General features: G+C 41.8%; 1 protein-coding gene across 5 annotated transcripts in view; it reads right to left on the reverse strand.

Annotated features, from left to right (window-relative positions):
• The window catches only part of nlgn2b (neuroligin 2b), a 93,636-nt gene extending 71,225 nt beyond the window's left edge, over nt 1-22,411 (reverse strand). For 2 of the 5 annotated variants that reach the window (XM_036595356.1, XM_036595354.1), the window contains exon 1: nt 21,563-21,758. In XM_036595356.1, the coding sequence (XP_036451249.1) occupies nt 21,563-21,668 (106 nt within the window). In that variant the 5' untranslated portion in view covers nt 21,669-21,758. Of the gene's footprint in view, nt 1-11,189; nt 11,213-11,285; nt 11,302-21,562 lie in introns of all 5 variants that reach the window. The other 3 variants (XM_036595357.1, XM_036595355.1, XM_036595353.1) reach the window with 3 other exon arrangements.
• Nucleotides 22,412-23,062: the final 651 nt, after the last annotated feature.

Raw genomic sequence — 23,062 nt, forward strand, 5'->3', positions numbered from 1 at the left:
CACTAACAACGAGCCTAAACTCACTAACAACAGGCCTAAACTCACTAACAACGAGCCTAAACTCACTAACAACAGGCCTAAACTCACTAACAACGAGCCTAAACTCACTAACAACAGGCCTAAACTCACTAACATCGAGCCCAAACTCACTAACAACGAGCCTAAACTCACTAACAACAGGCCTAAACTCACTAACAATGAGCCTAAACTCACTGACAACGAGTCTAAACTCACTAACAACAGGCCTAAACTCACTAACAATGAGCCTAAACTCACTGACAACGAGTCTAAACTCACTAACAACGGGCCTAAACTCACTAACAACGAGCCTAAACTCACTAACAAAGAGTCTAAACTCACTAACAACGAGCCTAAACTCACTAACAACGGGCCTAAACTCACTAACAACGAGCCTAAACTCACTGACAACGAGTCTAAACTCACTAACAACAGGCCTAAACTCACCAATAACGAGTCTAAACTCACTAACAACGAGCCTAAACTCACTAACAACAGGCCTAAACTCACTAACAAAGAGTCTAAACTCACTGACAACGGGCCTAAACTCACTAACAACAGGCCTAAACTCACTAACAACGAGTCTAAACTCACTAACAACGAGCCTGAACTCACTAACAACGAGTCTAAACTCACTAATAACAGGCCTAAACTCACCAACAACGAGTCTAAACTCACTAATAACAGGCCTAAACTCACCAACAATGAGTCTAAACTCACTAACAATGAGCCTAAACTCACTAACAACGAGCCTAAACTCACTAACAAAGAGTCTAAACTCACTAACAACAGGCCTAAACTCACTAACAAAGAGTCTAAACTCACTAACAACAGGCCTAAACTCACCAACAATGAGTCTAAACTCACTAACAACAGGCATAACTCATTAACAATGGGCCTAAACTCACTAACAATGAGCCTAAACTCACTAACAAAGAGTCTAAACTCACTAACAAAGAGTCTAAACTCACTAACAATGGCCCTAAACTCACTAACAAAGAGTCTAAACTCACTAACAAAGAGTCTAAACTCACTAACAATGGGCCTAAACTCACTAACAAAGAGTCTAAACTCACTAACAATGGGCCTAAACTCACTAACAATGGGCCTAAACTCACTAACAACAGGCATAACTCATTAACAACGGGCCTAAACTCACTAACAATGAGCCTAAACTCACTAACAACGAGCCTAAACTCACTAACAAAGAGGCTAAACTCACTAACAATGGACCTAAACTCACTAACAACGGGCCTAAACTCACTAAAAATGAGTCTAAACTCACTAACAACAGGCATAACTCATTAACAATGGGCCTAAACTCACTAACAATGAGCCTAAACTCACTAACAACGAGCCTAAACTCACTAACAATGGGCCTAAACTCACTAACAATGGGCCTAAACTCACTAACAAAGGGCCTAAACTCACTAACAAACGAATCTAAACTCACTGACAATGGACCTACGCTCACCAACAACGAGTCTAAACTCACTAACAACAGGCCTAAACTCACTAACAACAGGCCTAAACTCACTAACAATGGGCCTAAACTCACCGACAATGGGCCTAAACTCACTAACAATGGGCCTAAACTCACTGATAACGGGCCTAAACTCACTAACAACGAGTCTAAACTCACTAACAATGGGCCTAAACTCAACAACAACGGGCCTAAACTCACTGACAATGGGCCTAAACTCACTGACAACAAGTCTAAACTCACTAACAACGAGTCTAAACTCACTAACAACGGGCCTAAACTCACTGACAACGGGCCTAAACTCACTGACAATGGGCCTAAACTCACTGACAACGGGCCTAAACTCACTAACAACAGGCCTAAACTCACTCACAATGGGCCTAAACTCACCGACAACGGGCCTAAACTCACTAACAATGGACCTAAACTCACCGACAACGGGCCTAAACTCACCAACAACGGGCCTAAACTCACTAACAACAGGCCTAAACTCACTAACAACGGGCCTAAACTCACTAATAACAGGCCTAAACTCACCAACAACGAGTCTAAACTCACTAATAACAGGCCTAAACTCACCAACAACGAGTCTAAACTCACTAACAATGAGCCTAAACTCACTAACAACAAGCCTAAACTCACTAACAAAGAGTCTAAACTCACTAACAACAGGCCTAAACTCACTAACAAAGAGTCTAAACTCACTAACAACAGGCCTAAACTCACCAACAATGAGTCTAAACTCACTAACAACAGGCATAACTCATTAACAATGGCCCTAAACTCACTAACAATGAGCCTAAACTCACTAACAAAGAGTCTAAACTCACTAACAAAGAGTCTAAACTCACTAACAATGGGCCTAAACTCACTAACAAAGAGTCTAAACTCACTAACAACAGGCCTAAACTCACTAACAATGGGCCTAAACTCACTAACAAAGAGTCTAAACTCACTAACAATGGGCCTAAACTCACTAACAATGGGCCTAAACTCACTAACAACAGGCATAACTCATTAACAACGGGCCTAAACTCACTAACAATGAGCCTAAACTCACTAACAACGAGCCTAAACTCACTAACAAAGAGTCTAAACTCACTAACAATGGACCTAAACTCACTAACAACGGGCCTAAACTCACTAACAATGAGTCTAAACTCACTAACAACGAGCCTAAACTCACTAACAATGGGCCTAAATTCACTAACAATGGGCCTAAACTCACTAACAAAGGGCCTAAACTCACTAACAACGGGCCTAAACTCACTAACAACGAATCTAAACTCACTGACAATGGGCCTACGCTCACCAACAACGAGTCTAAACTCACTAACAACAGGCCTAAACTCACTAACAACAGGCCTAAACTCACTAACAATGGGCCTAAACTCACTGACAATGGGCCTAAACTCACTAACAACGGGCCTAAACTCACTAACAATGGGCTTAAACTCATTAACAATGAGTCTAAACTCACTGACAATGGGCCTAAGCTCACCAACAACGAGTCTAAACTCACTAACAATGGACCTAAACTCACTAACAACGGGCCTAAACTCACTAACAATGAGTCTAAACTCACTAACAACGAGCCTAAACTCACTAACAACGGGCCTAAATTCACTAACAATGGGCCTAAACTCACTGACAATGGGCCTAAACTCACTGACAATGGGCCTAAACTCACTAACAATGGCCCTAAACTCACTAACAACGGGCCTAAACTCACTAACAATGGGCCTAAACTCACTGACAACGGGCCTAAACTCATTAACAACGAGTCTAAACTCACTGACAATGGGCCTAAGCTCACCAACAACGAGTCTAAACTCACTAACAATGAGTCTAAACTCACTACCAATGAGTCTAAACTCACTAACAACAGGCCTAAACTCACTAACAATGGGCCTAAACTCACTGACAATGGCCCTAAACTCACTAACAACGAGCCTAAGCTCACCGACAACGGGCCTAAACTCACTGACAACGGGCCTAAATTCACTGACAACGGGCCTAAACTCACTAACAACGGGCCTAAACTCACTGACAACGGGCCTAAACTCACTAACAACAGGCCTAAACTCACTAACAATGGGCTTAAACTCACTAACAACAGGCCTAAACTCACTGACAACAGGCCTAAACTCACTAACAACGAGCCTAAACTCACTAACAACAGGCCTAAACTCACTAACAACGAGCCTAAACTCACTAACAACAGGCCTAAACTCACTAACATCGAGCCCAAACTCACTAACAACGAGCCTAAACTCACTAACAACAGGCCTAAACTCACTAACAATGAGCCTAAACTCACTGACAACGAGTCTAAACTCACTAACAACGGGCCTAAACTCACTAACAATGAGCCTAAACTCACTGACAACGAGTCTAAACTCACTAACAACGGGCCTAAACTCACTAACAACGAGCCTAAACTCACTAACAAAGAGTCTAAACTCACTAACAACGAGCCTAAACTCACTAACAACGGGCCTAAACTCACTAACAACGAGCCTAAACTCACTGACAACGAGTCTAAACTCACTAACAACAGGCCTAAACTCACCAATAACGAGTCTAAACTCACTAACAACGAGCCTAAACTCACTAACAACAGGCCTAAACTCACTAACAAAGAGTCTAAACTCACTGACAACGGGCCTAAACTCACTAACAACAGGCCTAAACTCACTAACAACGAGTCTAAACTCACTAACAACGAGCCTGAACTCACTAACAACGAGTCTAAACTCACTAATAACAGGCCTAAACTCACCAACAACGAGTCTAAACTCACTAATAACAGGCCTAAACTCACCAACAATGAGTCTAAACTCACTAACAATGAGCCTAAACTCACTAACAACGAGCCTAAACTCACTAACAAAGAGTCTAAACTCACTAACAACAGGCCTAAACTCACTAACAAAGAGTCTAAACTCACTAACAACAGGCCTAAACTCACCAACAATGAGTCTAAACTCACTAACAACAGGCATAACTCATTAACAATGGGCCTAAACTCACTAACAATGAGCCTAAACTCACTAACAAAGAGTCTAAACTCACTAACAAAGAGTCTAAACTCACTAACAATGGCCCTAAACTCACTAACAAAGAGTCTAAACTCACTAACAAAGAGTCTAAACTCACTAACAATGGGCCTAAACTCACTAACAAAGAGTCTAAACTCACTAACAATGGGCCTAAACTCACTAACAATGGGCCTAAACTCACTAACAACAGGCATAACTCATTAACAACGGGCCTAAACTCACTAACAATGAGCCTAAACTCACTAACAACGAGCCTAAACTCACTAACAAAGAGGCTAAACTCACTAACAATGGACCTAAACTCACTAACAACGGGCCTAAACTCACTAAAAATGAGTCTAAACTCACTAACAACAGGCATAACTCATTAACAATGGGCCTAAACTCACTAACAATGAGCCTAAACTCACTAACAACGAGCCTAAACTCACTAACAATGGGCCTAAACTCACTAACAATGGGCCTAAACTCACTAACAAAGGGCCTAAACTCACTAAAAACGAATCTAAACTCACTGACAATGGACCTACGCTCACCAACAACGAGTCTAAACTCACTAACAACAGGCCTAAACTCACTAACAACAGGCCTAAACTCACTAACAATGGGCCTAAACTCACTGAGAATGGGCCTAAACTCACTAACAATGGGCCTAAACTCACTGATAACGGGCCTAAACTCACTAACAACGAGTCTAAACTCACTAACAATGGGCCTAAACTCAACAACAACGGGCCTAAACTCACTGACAATGGGCCTAAACTCACTGACAACAAGTCTAAACTCACTAACAACGAGTCTAAACTCACTAACAACGGGCCTAAACTCACTGACAACGGGCCTAAACTCACTGACAATGGGCCTAAACTCACTGACAACGGGCCTAAACTCACTAACAACAGGCCTAAACTCACTCACAATGGGCCTAAACTCACCGACAACGGGCCTAAACTCACTAACAATGGACCTAAACTCACCGACAACGGGCCTAAACTCACCAACAACGGGCCTAAACTCACTAACAACAGGCCTAAACTCACTAACAACGGGCCTAAACTCACTAATAACAGGCCTAAACTCACCAACAACGAGTCTAAACTCACTAATAACAGGCCTAAACTCACCAACAACGAGTCTAAACTCACTAACAATGAGCCTAAACTCACTAACAACAAGCCTAAACTCACTAACAAAGAGTCTAAACTCACTAACAACAGGCCTAAACTCACTAACAAAGAGTCTAAACTCACTAACAACAGGCCTAAACTCACCAACAATGAGTCTAAACTCACTAACAACAGGCATAACTCATTAACAATGGCCCTAAACTCACTAACAATGAGCCTAAACTCACTAACAAGAGTCTAAACTCACTAACAAAGAGTCTAAACTCACTAACAATGGGCCTAAACTCACTAACAAAGAGTCTAAACTCACTAACAACAGGCCTAAACTCACTAACAATGGGCCTAAACTCACTAACAAAGAGTCTAAACTCACTAACAATGGGCCTAAACTCACTAACAATGGGCCTAAACTCACTAACAACAGGCATAACTCATTAACAACGGGCCTAAACTCACTAACAATGAGCCTAAACTCACTAACAACGAGCCTAAACTCACTAACAAAGAGTCTAAACTCACTAACAATGGACCTAAACTCACTAACAACGGGCCTAAACTCACTAACAATGAGTCTAAACTCACTAACAACGAGCCTAAACTCACTAACAATGGGCCTAAATTCACTAACAATGGGCCTAAACTCACTAACAAAGGGCCTAAACTCACTAACAACGGGCCTAAACTCACTAACAACGAATCTAAACTCACTGACAATGGGCCTACGCTCACCAACAACGAGTCTAAACTCACTAACAACAGGCCTAAACTCACTAACAACAGGCCTAAACTCACTAACAATGGGCCTAAACTCACTGACAATGGGCCTAAACTCACTAACAATGGGCCTAAACTCACTAACAACGGGCCTAAACTCACTAACAATGGGCTTAAACTCATTAACAATGAGTCTAAACTCACTGACAATGGGCCTAAGCTCACCAACAACGAGTCTAAACTCACTAACAATGGACCTAAACTCACTAACAACGGGCCTAAACTCACTAACAATGAGTCTAAACTCACTAACAACGAGCCTAAACTCACTAACAACGGGCCTAAATTCACTAACAATGGGCCTAAACTCACTGACAATGGGCCTAAACTCACTGACAATGGGCCTAAACTCACTAACAATGGCCCTAAACTCACTAACAACGGGCCTAAACTCACTAACAATGGGCCTAAACTCACTGACAACGGGCCTAAACTCATTAACAACGAGTCTAAACTCACTGACAATGGGCCTAAGCTCACCAACAACGAGTCTAAACTCACTAACAATGAGTCTAAACTCACTACCAATGAGTCTAAACTCACTAACAACAGGCCTAAACTCACTAACAATGGGCCTAAACTCACTGACAATGGCCCTAAACTCACTAACAACGAGCCTAAGCTCACCGACAACGGGCCTAAACTCACTGACAACGGGCCTAAATTCACTGACAACGGGCCTAAACTCACTAACAACGGGCCTAAACTCACTGACAACGGGCCTAAACTCACTAACAACAGGCCTAAACTCACTAACAATGGGCTTAAACTCACTAACAACAGGCCTAAACTCACTGACAACAGGCCTAAACTCACTAACAACGGGCCTAAACTCACTGACAACGGGCCTAAACTCACTAACAACGGGCCTAAACTCACTAACAACGGGCCTAAACTCACCGACAACGGGCCTAAACTTACCGACAACGGGCCTAAACTCACTGACAACGGGCCTAAACTCACTGACAATGGGCCTAAACTCACTAACAACGGGCCTAAACTCACCGACAACGGGCCTAAACTTACCGACAACGGGCCTAAACTCACTGACAACAGGCCTAAACTCACTAACAACAGGCCTAAACTCACTATTAATGGGCCTAAACTCACTGACAATGGCCCTAAACTCACTAACAACGAGCCTAAACTCACTAACAACGGGCCTAAATTCACCAACAACGAGTCTAAACTCACTAACAACGAGTCTAAACTCACTAACAACGGGCCTAAACTCACCAACAACGTGTCTAAACTCACTAACAACGGGCCTAAACTCACTAACAACGGGCCTAAATTCACCAACAACGAGTCTAAACTCACTAACAACGAGTCTAAACTCACTAACAACGAGCCTAAACTCACTAACAACGGGCCTAAACTCACTGACAACGGGCCTAAACTCACTGGCAACAGGCCTAAACTCACTAACAACGGGCCTAAACTCACTAACAACGAGTCTAAACTCACTAACAATGGGCCTAAACTCACCAACAATGGGCCTAAACTCACTGATAACGGGCCTAAACTCACTGACAACAAGTCTAAACTCACTAACAACGAGTCTAAACTCACTAACAACGGGCCTAAACTCACTGACAACGGGCCTAAACTCACTGACAATGGGCCTAAACTCACTGACAACGGGCCCAAACTCACTAACAACAGGCCTAAACTCACTCACAATGGGCCTAAACTCACCGACAATGGGCCTAAACTCACTAACAATGGACCTAAACTCACCGACAACGGGCCTAAACTCACTAACAACAGGCCTAAACTCACTAACAACAGGCCTAAACTCACTAACAACGGGCCTAAACTCACTAACAACGGGCCTAAACTCACTAACAACAGGCCTAAACTCACTGACAATGGCCCTAAACTCACTAACAACGGGCCTAAGCTCACCGACAACGGGCCTAAACTCACTGACAACGGGCCTAAACTCACTAACAACAGGCCTAAACTCACTAACAATGGGCCTAAACTCACCAACAACTGGCCTCAACTCACTAACAATGGACCTAAACTCACTGACAACGGGCCTAAACTCACTAACAACAGGCCTAAACTCACTAACAACAGGCCTAAACTCACTAACAATGGGCCTAAACTCACTGACAATGGCCCTAAACTCACTAACAACGGGCCTAAGCTCACCGACAACGGGCCTAAACTCACTGATAACGGGCCTAAACTCACTAACAACGGGCCTAAGCTCACCAACAACGGGCCTAAACTCACTGATAACGGGCCTAAACTCACTGATAACGGGCCTAAACTCACTAACAACGGGCCTAAACTCACTGATAACGAGTCTAAACTCACTGACAATGAGTCTAAACTCACTGACAATGAGTCTAAACTCACTAACAACAGGCCTAAACTCACAAACAGTGGGCCTAAACTCACTAACAGTGGGCCTGAATTTACCAACAACAGGCCTAAACTCAAACATATTGTGACTGATACCGATTTTATGGAGGTAAAATTCAGATAACCAGTAATATCAGCTGATATGATTATATATGATCCTAAATTAAACAAACTCCAGTAGTTTTAGTTAACAGTGGCTTTGTTTACATACAAAGATTTTCACCAATCACAGATTAAGGCCCAATCCCGTTTCACCCCTCACCTCTACCACTCAGCTCTTACCCCTCTGTTTTTCACGTTCACGTATAGGAGTAGGGTGTCCCAAATGTTGTTGAGATAGAGGGGTAGGGTGCAGTGTTAGGGGCTGCATGACCCTCCAAACGGAGGTTTTTCAGAGACTCCAAACAGAGTGATATGAGAAAAAAAGAAAAACCAGCAAGATGGAGAACAAGAGACCAAAGAAACCCACAAATGTGAGAATTTTCTCTTAAAAAACTATGATACCCATTGTTTTATCTTAGTTTAATCGTATTATGGCTCTTTCCTTTGCAACAAGCATGAAGAATCACGGGTATCATGCTGATGTCTCAGTAGCTAGCTAAATTTCCCGTTCCACCTTAAATGTTAGTTACATTCTGGCGCTTCAGGCATCAGAACCGCTGCACCATTTAAGGTGGAACGGGAAAATTTGAACAAGAAGCTGGTGAATATCTGACTTCAGCTTCATATCACTGAGGAATTAGGGGTGGGTGATAATAAATAATTGCCCCCCTCTTTGAAGGCATATGATGCCCTAAATGTAGGAGCTGAACTTTACCCTCCTCTGCTGTCACTGCAGACTGGCAGCGTCGCCTACAGAGCAGCGCTAGTAGCTGTTAATGAAGTGATGCTCTTTTTATTTGAGGGTCCCATTTCAGAGGGAAGATTTCAACCACTACCCTGTAACTCAGTTCTAAGGGACAAGGTGACACTCAAAAACAAGGGATAGGGGTAAAAATAAGAAATGGGACTGGGCCTGAGACTGAGGTGTTTATGTGCACACTCCACTCTCTTAGTGTAGATGTTACCATGACAACGAGCATCATGTGAGTCCGGTCAGAGTGAGACAAGCAGCAGTGTGTCACCTGAGTTTCCAGTTGTGTTTCTAATTGCTTTAAAATTAAACAGACTTGGGAAAACATTCTTCCCGTGTGCTTATTAAAGACGGGGCGAGAGGCAGACGTCACGTCCTGCAACATCCTGAGACGCACAAGCTGGATATCAGTCACACCATCGATGACACGAAACGTCTGGATGAAAGTGCAGTAAAGACTGGTGGGAGAGTAAAGCTGCTGTGGTTCGTTTGCTCATATGCTCATCCATCTTGCTACTGTTTTTAAGTCTGCAGCATAAACTTAAGTCTCCTCTGCAGAGCAGTTTCTGTCTCCCACCATGTTGAACGTTATAAACTTCTGTTATGACTCAAACGCACACGTGCCGAATATACTTAACCCTTAAAATACCAGGGGTTTTACATACGGAGGCTTATTATTCAGTAACTACAGGGACCTCAATGAAAATAGCTGAGCTATTCTTAGGTTACAGAAGTGTATAGTAGCTGTGGGTCTGCCAATGGCCCTTTGGGAATTTAAGGGGTTAAACTTGCCAATTTGGAATGTAATCAGGTACAGGCACTTACATGATTATTATTCTTCTGTTTAATTGATTATTTACAGGATTACACACCTCATTCAATCAGATATAATGGCGAAAACGGCCTCAATCAGACTAGTCTTTTCCAACTGAGGTGTATATATGGACGTATTCCGATTGAGCTATTAGTCAAATTATTAGCGGGTTATAAGGCTGCATGCATCTTTCACATTCAGCACTGTTATAGCCTGTTTCTCATTGCATATCAGTACTCGTGCACTTCAGTGCTGTACTGAATGATATTAGTGTCAGTTTTCAATACACAATTAGCTGGCTAGCTCATCACTTGTCCACAGAAAAGTCACAGATAGGGAATAAAGCACAGGTGTATTTGCTTCTTTGTGCCACCATGTTAGGTAGCGCCTCTAAACTCCAGCCTTACCAAATTATTTCCAAATTTCTTCATAATTTAATAGTTGAGACGTAAACAGAGGGACTCAGAGTGGTTTGGTGTGAAATGGTTCAGATGTCTTTACAGTGGTGGTGATAGGAACCAAACGTCGCCATGACTACAACACAGATATAGACATTTTATTTACTATCCAGAACCACCAGTGAACCTACACGAGTCTTCTGAGTTTTACAAGCAATGTTTATGATGGAAAATAGTGGAAAATCTGAAATAATAAGTTTTTTTTGGGGACTATTTTGCCTCACAATGCCCTGCATATTATGTATTCCTCCACCATGAATGGATTGTAAGGCCAAAATCCACTCTTCTTTAGTGACCACACGCCTCTGTGTAAACTTAACTGTTTATGGCTGCCAGCTCGGTGGCTTTAAATGGATTTATTTGTTTTGCTTGGCTATCAGAGCCTTTGATAAGGTCTTATCTTCTGTACACCACTTTATGACAACTACAAACAAGAATACAAGCCAATTTCGATAAACTGTCATTATGCCAGTGTTGTGAATGAGAACTAGCTTTGCGAATGAACCTTCAGTGCACTTACAGCAAAGCTTAGAAGTAGCTGCTTTTGGGTAAAATTTAAGCATAAAGAGAGATTCAGAGTGGTTTGGTGTGAAATGGTTCAGATGTCTTCACAGTGGTGGTGATAGGAACCAGGGGTCGCCATAACTACAACACAAACATAGACATTTTATTTACTATCCAAAACCACCAGCGAACCTACATAAGTTTATATATTGCTGCTGTCGTAACAAAACCTCATATCTCTCAATTTTTGATGTTTTTCAGATTTTGACATAATTAGAAAGTGCCTGTTGTCGTTTACATTGTGTTTAAATGAATGGACCAAAAGAAACGGCTCAAAATTACTTGGATAAACGTCTGGTTCCATTGACTTACATTAAAAGTAAAGTATGTTTTTTTCTTTCTCCTGTAAAATTCCCATTTTGTAGATACAAGGTTTTGTTCCGACAGCAGCAATATGTAATGTTAATAATGGTAAAACAGTGGTCCAAAAAATATATCAGCTGTCTTTTACACTGTGTGAACATTTCATAATGAATGGGCCAATAAAAATGCTTCAAAACTGCTTCGACTAAAATCTCTTTACATTGTCATACCTTCACAAAACAGTCATAAAACAATATCTCAGGCACAAGGCAGTAAATTCATAACCATTTCATGTAATAACTTTCTGTGAAGGAGCTTTTAGAGGTCTTTTTGACGTCTGGTTCCTATCACCACCACTGTGAACAATTCTGAGCATTTCAAACCACTTGTTCACATCCTAACCATTTAAAAACACAGAACATGTGACAAATTCGATGTTCTGTAAAGCTCGTCCAAGCTATGATAGGACACATCTGTGGGCAGAGCCTGGAGAGGTCAATTACAATAAAATCATTCAGACTGGTTAAATACATTAGTCCAATTTCAAAGGCGCATGACGACTGAGTGACTGAGTTGGTTGTGCTTTGGGCTCAGCGTGTTCCGGCGAGCTCCAGCATCCAGCAGGTTCGCTCTGTTTATGAACTCCACAGCGTTCGAGGCAGATGTTTAGGTTGTGGAAGCGTGTTTGTTGGTGAACAGCATGAGCTTCATTATTCTCCTGTTATGCGTACAGTCCGAGACGCAGCTGTCACAACAGTCCAAACAATCTCCAACTGCAAATCACCTCAGGAACAGCACACACACTCTCGCGAACCCGTGCTGTACACTTGGAGCTGCAGCACGATGCTGTTCTGCTCCCTGGTTGTATTAGAGGGCGTTCGGACGACGGCCGACTTTCCATGCCTGGAAAGCTTGTGCAACACATTTCGCGTTGTTAACTGGTTTCCAGTTGCCGCCTCGCCAGCAGAAAGGAAATATACTTGGATATTTTTTAATTTATATAATCAAATATCTGTTATCAGATTAATTACAACACTGTTGACTCTCCATGTGTGAAATGTTGTCATTCTGTGTTGAGCTGCTAGTGAGCAACGAGGGGTGAAACAAGAGGGTGAGGACCCACTGCTGTGAAAAATAATTCACCCCTCTCCACAAAGACAGACTGTATTTTAGCTTGTTTTGTTGCTAATCTGTAAGTTTTGTTCTAGAAATATTATGTAGGTTTTCTGTATTTTATTACACGCCATATGGGCAAAAGTTTGTGGACACCCTGTTGGACATCCCATTCCAAAACCATAGTCATTAATATGGAGTTGCCCCCCTTTGCAGCTAAAAGAGCTTCCACTCTTCTGGGAAGCTTCCCACAAGATTTTGGAGTGTGTTTGTGGGAATTTGTGCCCATTCAGTCAGCATTTGTGGTCAGACGCTGATGTTGGACGAGAGGGCCTGGCTCACAGTCAACGTTCCAGGTCATCCCAAAGTTGTTCAGTGGGGTTGAGGTGAGGGTTCTGTGCAGGCCACTGGTTCCTCCACAAAAAACTTGTCAATCCATGTCTTTATGGAGCTGCTTTGGCACAGTGTCTCAGTCATGCTGGAACAGGAAAGGCTCTTCCCCAAACTGCTGACACAAAGCTGGAAGCAGATAACTGTGTAAAATGTCTTTGTGCTGCAGCATCAACATCACCCTTCACTGGAACTAAGGGCCCAAACCCTGAAAAACAGCCCCAGCCCATCATCCCTCCTCCACCACACTTTACTATTGGCACTCTGCATTCCGGTAGGTAACGTTCTCTGGCATCCACCAAACCCAGATTCATCATCAGACTGACAGATAGAGAAGCTGATTCATCACTCCACAGAATATGCTTCCACTGCTGCAGAGTCCAGTGGCGGCGCTTTACACCACTCCAGCCGACACTTGGCATTGCGCATAGTGATCTTAGGCTTATGTGTAGCTGCTCAGCCATGGAAACCCATTTCATGAAACTCTAGACACACAGTTCTTGTGCTGATGTTGCTTTTTGAGACATTTGGAGTAAGTGATGAAATATAGGATAGGCGATATTTACACGCTTCAGCACTCACAGCCCCGCTTAGTGAGTTTGCACAGTCTACCACTTCGGCTGAGCTGTTGTTGCTCCTAGATGCTTCCATTTCACAATAATAGCACTGACAGTTGTCTGGGGCAGATCTAGCAGGGCAGAAATATCACAAAGTGACTGCTTATGGCGTCATATGACAAAGTCACTGAGCTCTTCAGTGCGACCCATTGTACACCAGAGTTTGTTCATGGCTATGTGCTTGATTTTATACACTTGGCTGAAACACCAAATTCAGTAACTAGGAGGGGTGTCCACATACTTTTGGCCATACCTTGCGCATGTCAGCTTCAAAATGCTTAAGTCACCTCCTGCTACTTTTTAAGCAAAGGGCGTGGCGCGATCATTTAAGTATTTTTTCAGTGCTGTGTACTCTTTTGTCTGCTAGCTAACGTTAAACAAATTTCTCTTAATGCAGTGTCCTGACTGAAGTACACTTCAGCGCTGCGTTCCTGACGCAGCCTCTAAACTGTAGGCACCCTTACAGCATTTGCATCTGCGTGTGTAGCTCTTTGTGCATTTCTAGCAGGTTCATGCTTATTCATAACCGCTGCATTAGAGCGCGATTACTCAGGGCCGGCCCATGCGCTGGCAGCAGGCCGACGGGCGCTAAAGGCATGGCCGGGGCATCAATCAGCGGGGTAATTGATTTAGTATTGATCACGGGGGGCCGTATTTTACTGCCCCCACTCAAACGCGAGCCCCTCGGCCTGCAGCACAAAGCATCCCCAAGGCATCCTGAAGCGCGCACACAGAGTTTAGAGAAACAGCAAAGCCTCGGTGCTAATTAAAAGACAGGAATGTATGTTTCTGCAAGTCTACATACTCTCTTTCACTCTCTCCCTCCCTCTCTCTCTCTCTTTTTCACCCCGCAGAAGAATCCTGATCCAATTTTCATCAGATCAAGGGGGCTGCTGGGATAGCAAAAAATAGAATAATTTGTTTGAGGTTTGTTCTTGCATCAAAGGCAATTCACAGGATACTTCTTCTGCAGCGTCGACTGACTGCTATTTATTTATTTATATTCACGCCCCTCCCCCCCTGCACCCACCCCCAACACTCACCACACGAATCTACATTTATATTACACTCCCCACATTCGAATGACTATCGAGCACTGACCGTCTCTTTGTTGTTTATTTATTTATTTATTTTTTTGTGGTTTGTATTGATTGGAATAAAGAATATTCATTCCTACAAATTCTGGGACGGATTGAAAAACAAAAACATGTTTTCAAATTTATTGCTGCTACATGACTTCACTGACTTATCCAAATCTGCTTTAGGGCAAAATACACCACAGTGAATATAATTTAATTCATGAAGTAACAAATAAAATATAAAAAAAAAATAAAATAAACAAAGGAATGCAGAGAACGATATGAACTTTTGATATCAGTGACCACAATTATCGCATTTTTTCCATATTATTGTGGCAAAATTAGATAATATTAGTAATCAAGTAATGTACTAATCTTTTTTGATTAATTATTATATGAATTAATTCATTATATATTTATTATATACGATTACAGAGCCCCTGAAGGGACGTGGTGCATTTTTTTTAAAGGTAAAAATCTGGTGTGTACCAGATACTATGCGGTGTGCACCTGATACTATCAAGTACGCACCAGACACATATAATATCACATGCTCACTACATAGTATCTACATAGCACCTGATATTATCTCATTATTGTTATGATTTTTTAATCATCAGTTTGGTGATTAAGAAAGCAAAAGTTTTAAAAATATGCCAAATAACATGCTAAATAAAATTCATAGTGTACATTTCTTACTTATTTAAACAACTTGATAAATTGAATTCCTACTAAATTAGATTTTTATGCTAGAAATTTCTATCAAAATTCTTTATCAGCTACAGAATTCCTAACAGTAAAATTTGAAAAATTTATGCTAGAAATCATTATTTTGTAACCTTTTTTCTAGTAGTATTTTTTGCTACATGCTAAAAAGAACTCCTGCTTCTAATTTCTTCTTAGCATAGAATACAGACATAGAATCTATTTGAGTAGAATGTGAATTTGTTATGCAAGATATCTAGGTCAAATTTGTTTTTCTAGTAACCTACTTGCCAAAACAGAATTCTCACTGCTAATTTATTTTAAAATTTAGCTACATGCTTAGAATTCCTACTTCCAATTCCTTTTTTTTAGCTACATGCTAAAACAGGATTTGTAGTTTTTATTTTTATTCTCATTTAAGCAATTTTAAAATAATTCTGACTTAGATATTATGCCAGAAATTTACATCAAATTTATTTTTCCAGTAACATTTTTAGCTACATGCTAAAACAGAATTCCTAACATGACATGAGACTGGACTTTGTAACATTTGAATATTTTTTTCAAGAAATGTAAATTATTTTTATCTTAACAAAATATTACAAAATATTTCAAAATATCAATAGTAGAATTCCTACTTCCAATTCTTCCAGATACATGCTGAGACTTCTTACTTCTATTTTCTTCTATGTTTTATCTATAATTCCTTCCATACTTTTGTTAAATGCTAAACCAGGAGTTCCTCCTTTTTTCTTTTTTAAGCAACCTTGAAAGTAGAATTCCTACTAAAAGTGCAGTTCTTATGCCAGAAATTTACATCAACAAATTTGTTTTTTCACACAATTTTTTTAGCTACATGATAAAATAGAATTCCTACTAGTAAAATGTGATTTCTTATGCCAGAAATTTACATTTACAACATAATTTTAGAAACATTCTTTAGCTACATGCTAAAAAAAAATCCTACTTCAAATTCCAATTCTTTCTAGATCTTAACCGCATGTTAAAATAGAATTCCTCTTAGTAAATTCAAATCTTTTGTGGAAGAAATTAAATTTTACAACATATTTTAGTAACATTGTTTGGCTACATGCTAAAAAGAATTCCTACTTCAAATTCCAGTTCCTTCTAGATCTTAACTGCATGTTAAAATAGAATTCCTACTAGTAAAATTCAAATCTTTTAATCTAGAAATTCATATTTACAACACAATTTAGTAACATTCTTTAGCTACATGTTTAAATAGAATTCCTACTAGTAAAATTTGAATATTCATGCTAGAAATTTACATTTACAACATATTTTTAGTAACATTCTTTAGCTACATGCTAAAAAAGAATTCCTACTTCAAATTCCAGTTCTTTCTAGATCTCAACTGTATGTTAAAACAGAAATCCTACTAGCAAAATGTGACATTTTAATGGTACAAATTTTTAAGTGATTTTTTTTTTCTACTGAAAACTGAATTTCTGATATCACGACACTGGATAAACGGCTAAATGGCTAAAGCAGCTGTAGTGCAGAGCATTTTCCTTCTTGTAATCTGCAGAGGAGCCTGACGAAGTGAGTGGAAACGCTGCGGTGGTGTGATCCTCTGTAGCAGCGTCTGAGTGGGCTGGAGATCTTTAGATAAAAGCAAGAGGCAGAGCAGCAGCGGCTCTGGGCTCTACACTGCGTGTCTGTGTGATGTAAACTCCTCAGCAGAGTCTGATCTATTACTCACACTGTCACGCAGACACATTTTTCCTTGAAATACCGAGGAAAGGACAGACTATGCATCGTGTATGTTGCAGATATACTGCCCTGCAGGAGGGAAAGAAACCTTTCACGCACACGTATGAGCACAGAATCGGCTGATCGAGGCTGAAAGGCCTCTCTCTCTGTCTCTCTCTCTCTCTCTCTCTCTCTCTCTCTCTCTCTCTCTCTCTCTCCCTCTGTCTCTCTCTTTCTTCTCCCTCTCTCTCTTTCTTGTGCGTACAAACAACTGATCTGTTTGTATAATTGCGAAAACACACTTTGTCTTTGTTAGGCTGCCCCAGATTTTCTTTTCATCTCCTGATGGGGCAAAAAAAGCTTTATTTTTTGCTTCATTGTTGTTTGCTGTGTGTTTCAGCGCACAAACAACAACACAGACACTCGGTTCCAGCAATTTAAAGATACAATAAGTGAGCATACATAAAGAAAAAGAAAAAATGTTCAGAGAAATGAATATTTCCTAGCAGGAGGGAGGCGGTTCTTGTAAAAACATTAAAAAAAAACACTTCTCTGTGGTCGTTATTTCAGTTACAGATGGCCTTAAGTTTTTGTTTTTGGGCCGAAAATAGCAAAAAATATAATCATTAAAGGGACACTCTGACGAAAAAATGGTTTATGATGTTATTTGTCATGTTATGTAGAATCCTGTAGCTCAGTATTGCATTCTGCAGCCTCACCACTTTGACAGAATTCACCATTTTCTATCCCCTTCATTCGTCTCACTACAATACCCAGCATGCACTACACAAAAACATCATACAGCTGGTGGGAATTTTCCCACCGTGGTGAAGAAGTCCTGACTAATATAAAGGCTAATAAACACAGATGTGATGTTCAGATTTCATACATCTTACTGTATTAGCTAAAGCTCCTCCCACCTTCAACAGACATCATCAGAAAAGGAGTTTCTGAGTCTTTGAACTGGAGAATCTCACTGCAGCACCACTGTAGGAGGTGACCAGGCATGTTTACAGCAGGTTTAATGACGGTTATATTTTTTTATACAGGTGTAATACAGTCATTTTAAAAGAGCAGGACTTCATATATATATATATATATATATATATATATATATATATATATAGAGAGAGAGAGAGAGAGAGAGAGAGAGAGATAAATAGATAGATTAATCTTTAATATATGATTTTATTCTGAGTAATTCTGGGCCATTTCTATTGGTCCACACATCATGAAATGTTCACATTATGACACTCACACACACACACACACACTCAGAAATATACATACACACACACATACACACAGATATACACATGTGCACACACACACACACACACACACACACACACATACACACAGATGCACTGGTACACAGGGTGTGTGTAAGCGCTCTCATTGTGTTGAATCTCCTGAGCAAAAAGCTCTCATCTCTCTGATGACAGACAGACTTTATCTCCAGAGATCCGGAAAGAGATTCTCCCTCAGCACACACACACACACACACACACACACACACACACACACACACACACACACACACATCATGACAAAACCTCAGAATCAGCCCAGAGAGACGTTACAGAGCAAACTCCTCGTTTACTCCAGCCAGAGTGGCATCCCTCGAGTATCCCTCCTCAGGGAGGAGAGTAAAAAAAGCAGGATGACTGCAGCGGAGAGGAGGAATGAGAGGCTGTGTTCACATTACAAGCCTTTAAAGGGGAAATCCATCAGTGTCTGTCTTACCGAGTCAAAACTGTTCACAGTGGTGGTGATAGGAACCAGACGTCCACCTCTAAAAGCTCCCTCACAGAAAGTTCCTACATGAAATGGTTATGAATTCACTGCCTGATGACTGAGACTCTGTTTAATGACAGTTTTGAGAAGATTTTTGGAATAAAACATCCTTTCTTAATCTATTCCTGGTGGAGGAATTCATGCAGGGTGTTGTGAGGCAAAATAGTCCTCAAAAAATGTATTATTTCAGATTTTCCACTATTTTCCATCATCAACATTCCATATAAACTCAGAAGACTCGTGTAGGTTCACTGGTGGTTCTGGATAGTAAATAAAACGTCTATATTTGTGTTGTAGTCATGGCGACCCCTGGTTCCTATCACCACCACTGTAAAGAAATCTGACTTTCTAGATTTCTCTAAAATTAAATATTTCACAATTAAGCAGGAATTTCACTTCAAGGAAAATTAGGCTTCATCTCCAGTGTCCAAATATTTATGCAAAACACTTTCATGTCTCTTTAAGTCAAAATAAACCTAAATAAAATAAAACTACCGCCAAACATGCTGATGTAAATATTCTTAAAGAGTGTATCTCAGCATCACTAAAGGTCAGCTTTGTGCAGTGGACCAGTCAGGGGGAGGTCTCAGAAGGATTTATGTGCTGATTAGGACCAATCACAGTCAGGGGGAGGTCTCAGAAAGATTGACGTGGTGATTAGGACTAATCACAGTCAGGGGGAGGTCTCAGAAAGATTGACGTGGTGATTAGGACCAATCACAGTCAGGGGGAGGTCTCAGAAAGATTGACGTGATGATTAGGACCAATCACAGTCAGGGGGAGGTCTCAGATTAAATGACTCGGTCCCAGAATGAATGACGTGGTTTCTGTATTTTAGTATTTTATTGCTAAAAAAAATTAAAACACTATTCTTGTAAAGAAAACTTGCTTAGAACCGAAGTTCTAATGTGTGCATTACACCATCTACAGATGTTTATAGCTATGAAAGAACATTTTTGTGGGTGGAGCATGAATAAATCATGTGGAACCAAATTCTATGAAGTAAATATAAAATCAGAGAAGTTCTAATGAGGAAAGCTGGCACTCTTCCAGTTTTGTCAGGCACTAGAGGGCGCTCCCGAGCGAGTCCTAAATGAATGGGCTGCTATGGAGCTTTTGTGCAAAATCACAGTTTATAAATCAGCTTAATCACTTTCATACAGAAAAATGCAGAACTCAGAACATCAGAAAACATTTTCAAAACTGCTGTTATGTTTTTGAGAACATGCTATTTTAGCTGACCAATCAATCAGCACTCAGTAGCAGGAATGCTAACGAATCAGCACTCAGTAGCAGTAAGGCTAATCAATCACAACTCAGTAGCAGTAACGCTAACCAATCAGTATTCAGCAGCAGTAATGGCAACCAATCATCACTCAGTAGGAGTAATGCTAACCAATCAGCACTCACGTAGCAGTAATGCCAACCAATCAGCACTCAGTAGCAGTAACTCCAACCAATCAGCAATCAGTAGCAGTAATGCCAACCAATCAGTGCTCAGTAGCAGTAACTCCAACCAATCATCACTCAGTAGCAGTAACTCCAACCAATCAGCACTCACTAGCAGTAATGCCAACCAATCAGTGCTCAGTAGCAGTAACTCCAACCAATCATCACTCAGTAGCAGTAACTCCAACCAATCAGCACTCACTAGCAGTAATGCCAACCAAGCAGTGCTCAGTAGCAGTAACTCCAACCAATCATCACTCAGTAGCAGTAACTCCAACCAATCAGCACTCACTAGCAGTAATGCCAACCAATCAGTACTCAGTAGCAGTAACTCCAACCAATCAGCACTCAGCAGCAGTAATGCTAACCAATCAGCACTGAGTAGCTACACTGGGAACCAGTCAGCACTCAGTAGCAGTAAGGCCAACCAATCAGTAGTCAGTAGCAGTAAAGCTAAGCAATCAGCTCTCAGTAGCAGTGATGCTAACCAATCAGCTCTCAGTATCACTAAAGCTAACCAATCAGCTCTCAGTAGCAGTGATGCTAACCAATCAGCTCTCAGTAGCAGTGATGCTAACCAATCAGCTCTCAGTAGCATCCTACAGCTCAAAACCTGGTTTATAGGTATGTTTTTGTTGATGTTTTCATGAAAAGCTTCCTTTTACTTTCCAAATTTAAAGGAAGTTAATATAAATGGTTAGAAACCTGCATTTTTCATTTTTGGTCGTTTAGCTTCATTTAGCCTCATTCGTTGTGGACTTAAATGCTCGAGGGCGCCCTCTAGTGTTCAGCAGCCATTTAACATATAACGGTAGAAACAGGCTCCCCCAAACTGGCTGTGTAAAACCATGCATGTACAGAACTCACCATCCTCGGTGGGGACGTATATGTTGAGGTACAGGCAGTCCTCGCTCTGGTTCTGGACGTAGGCGGCGGCGGCATCCAGGTTGTCCGTGAACCAGACGGGCAGCATGATCTCGGGCAGAACGCCGTGGATGTTCTGCGGGCACACAGGGGCAAACTGGGTGGCGTTTCGGATGTCCTGCCAGGAGCCCGGCGCCTCGGGGGGCTGAAAGCGCCGCTCGCCCACCGGCGCGGTGGCGTACGGCACGCCCAGGTACTGATCCACTGGGCCCAGGATCTCGTTATTCAGCTCCTTTCGTATCCCGCGGAGCTTCCCGTAACCCGTGGCGACGATGGGGTGTTTGGGGGCGCTGAGGTCAGCGGCCCGCTGGCATGAGGACAGCGCCAGCCTCAGTGCCAACCACACCAGGCACGTGTGCCACCTGCGGCGTGGGCACGGCGCCCGCACGCAGCCGCTAACGCCCCCTAGTGACATGACCGGGTCCTGCAAGGGTTTGTGTGTGTGGGGGGGGGTGTTATGGCAAAAAGTGATGGAGAATAGGTGTCTGTCAGGCCCTAGCAGGTGTTACAGTAATGAGCGAAGGACTGGAAACAAGAGAAAGGTGGAGAATAGTTCCTGGTGATGGACTGGAAATGATAGAGAATCGTTACGGAAAAAAAATAAATAAAGAAATAAAAAAATGGTTTCCTAGCAACCCCAGAGCAGGGTGTTGCAGCAAAAAGTGAGGGTGGAAAACAGTTGTAGTTCCTAGCAGGGGTCACGGCAAAAACTAAAGGACTGGAAACAAAGGAAGGTGGAGAATAGTTCCTAGCAGTCTCCAGCAGGTGTTACAGCAAAAACGAAAGGATGGAAACTAACGTGAGATTTGTTTCCTAGCAACCCCAGAGCAGGGTGTTGCAGCAAAAAAGTGAAAGATGGGGAACAAAGGAACACAGAGAATAGTTCCTAGCAGCCACAGGGCACGGTGCTGCAGCAAAAAATGATAGACGGGAAACAAAGGAAGGTGGAGAATGATTCCTATCAGCCTCAAGAGGACAGCCAGAGTAGAACTGGGGGTCGGGGTGGTGCGAGGAGTGTGTGGGGGTGGGGGGGGGGTGTGCAGAGGGATTTAACCCCTTAAACTGCAGGCGTGTTATTCAGTAAATGATCTTATTATTCAGAATCTGACTGTGAATAACGCAGTAACTGCTATGAAGCTAATGCCTACGTTCTGTAGTGACGAGGAAGAGGGGCTGGAGTGTGGACCCTCATACAGTCCCTCAGAGTTTAAGGGGCTAATCTGGGTTATGGTGTGTGTGTTGGAATAGAGTGTGTGTGTGTCTCTAGCGGCACACGAGAGCGGCCTGACGCAGAGCACTGAAGAGTTTCATGCTGACGCTACTGCACCATCCATCCTCTCGTGATCTCTTCATCAGCTTCCTGCAGAGTGAGAGAGAGAGAGAGATGAGGGAGGAGAGTGATGAGGGGGAGAGAGAGAGGTAATATAAAGGGGAGAGAAGAGA

Source organism: Colossoma macropomum, unplaced genomic scaffold, assembly GCF_904425465.1.
Source record: "Colossoma macropomum unplaced genomic scaffold, Colossoma_macropomum, whole genome shotgun sequence".
Lineage (NCBI taxonomy): Eukaryota > Metazoa > Chordata > Actinopteri > Characiformes > Serrasalmidae > Colossoma > Colossoma macropomum.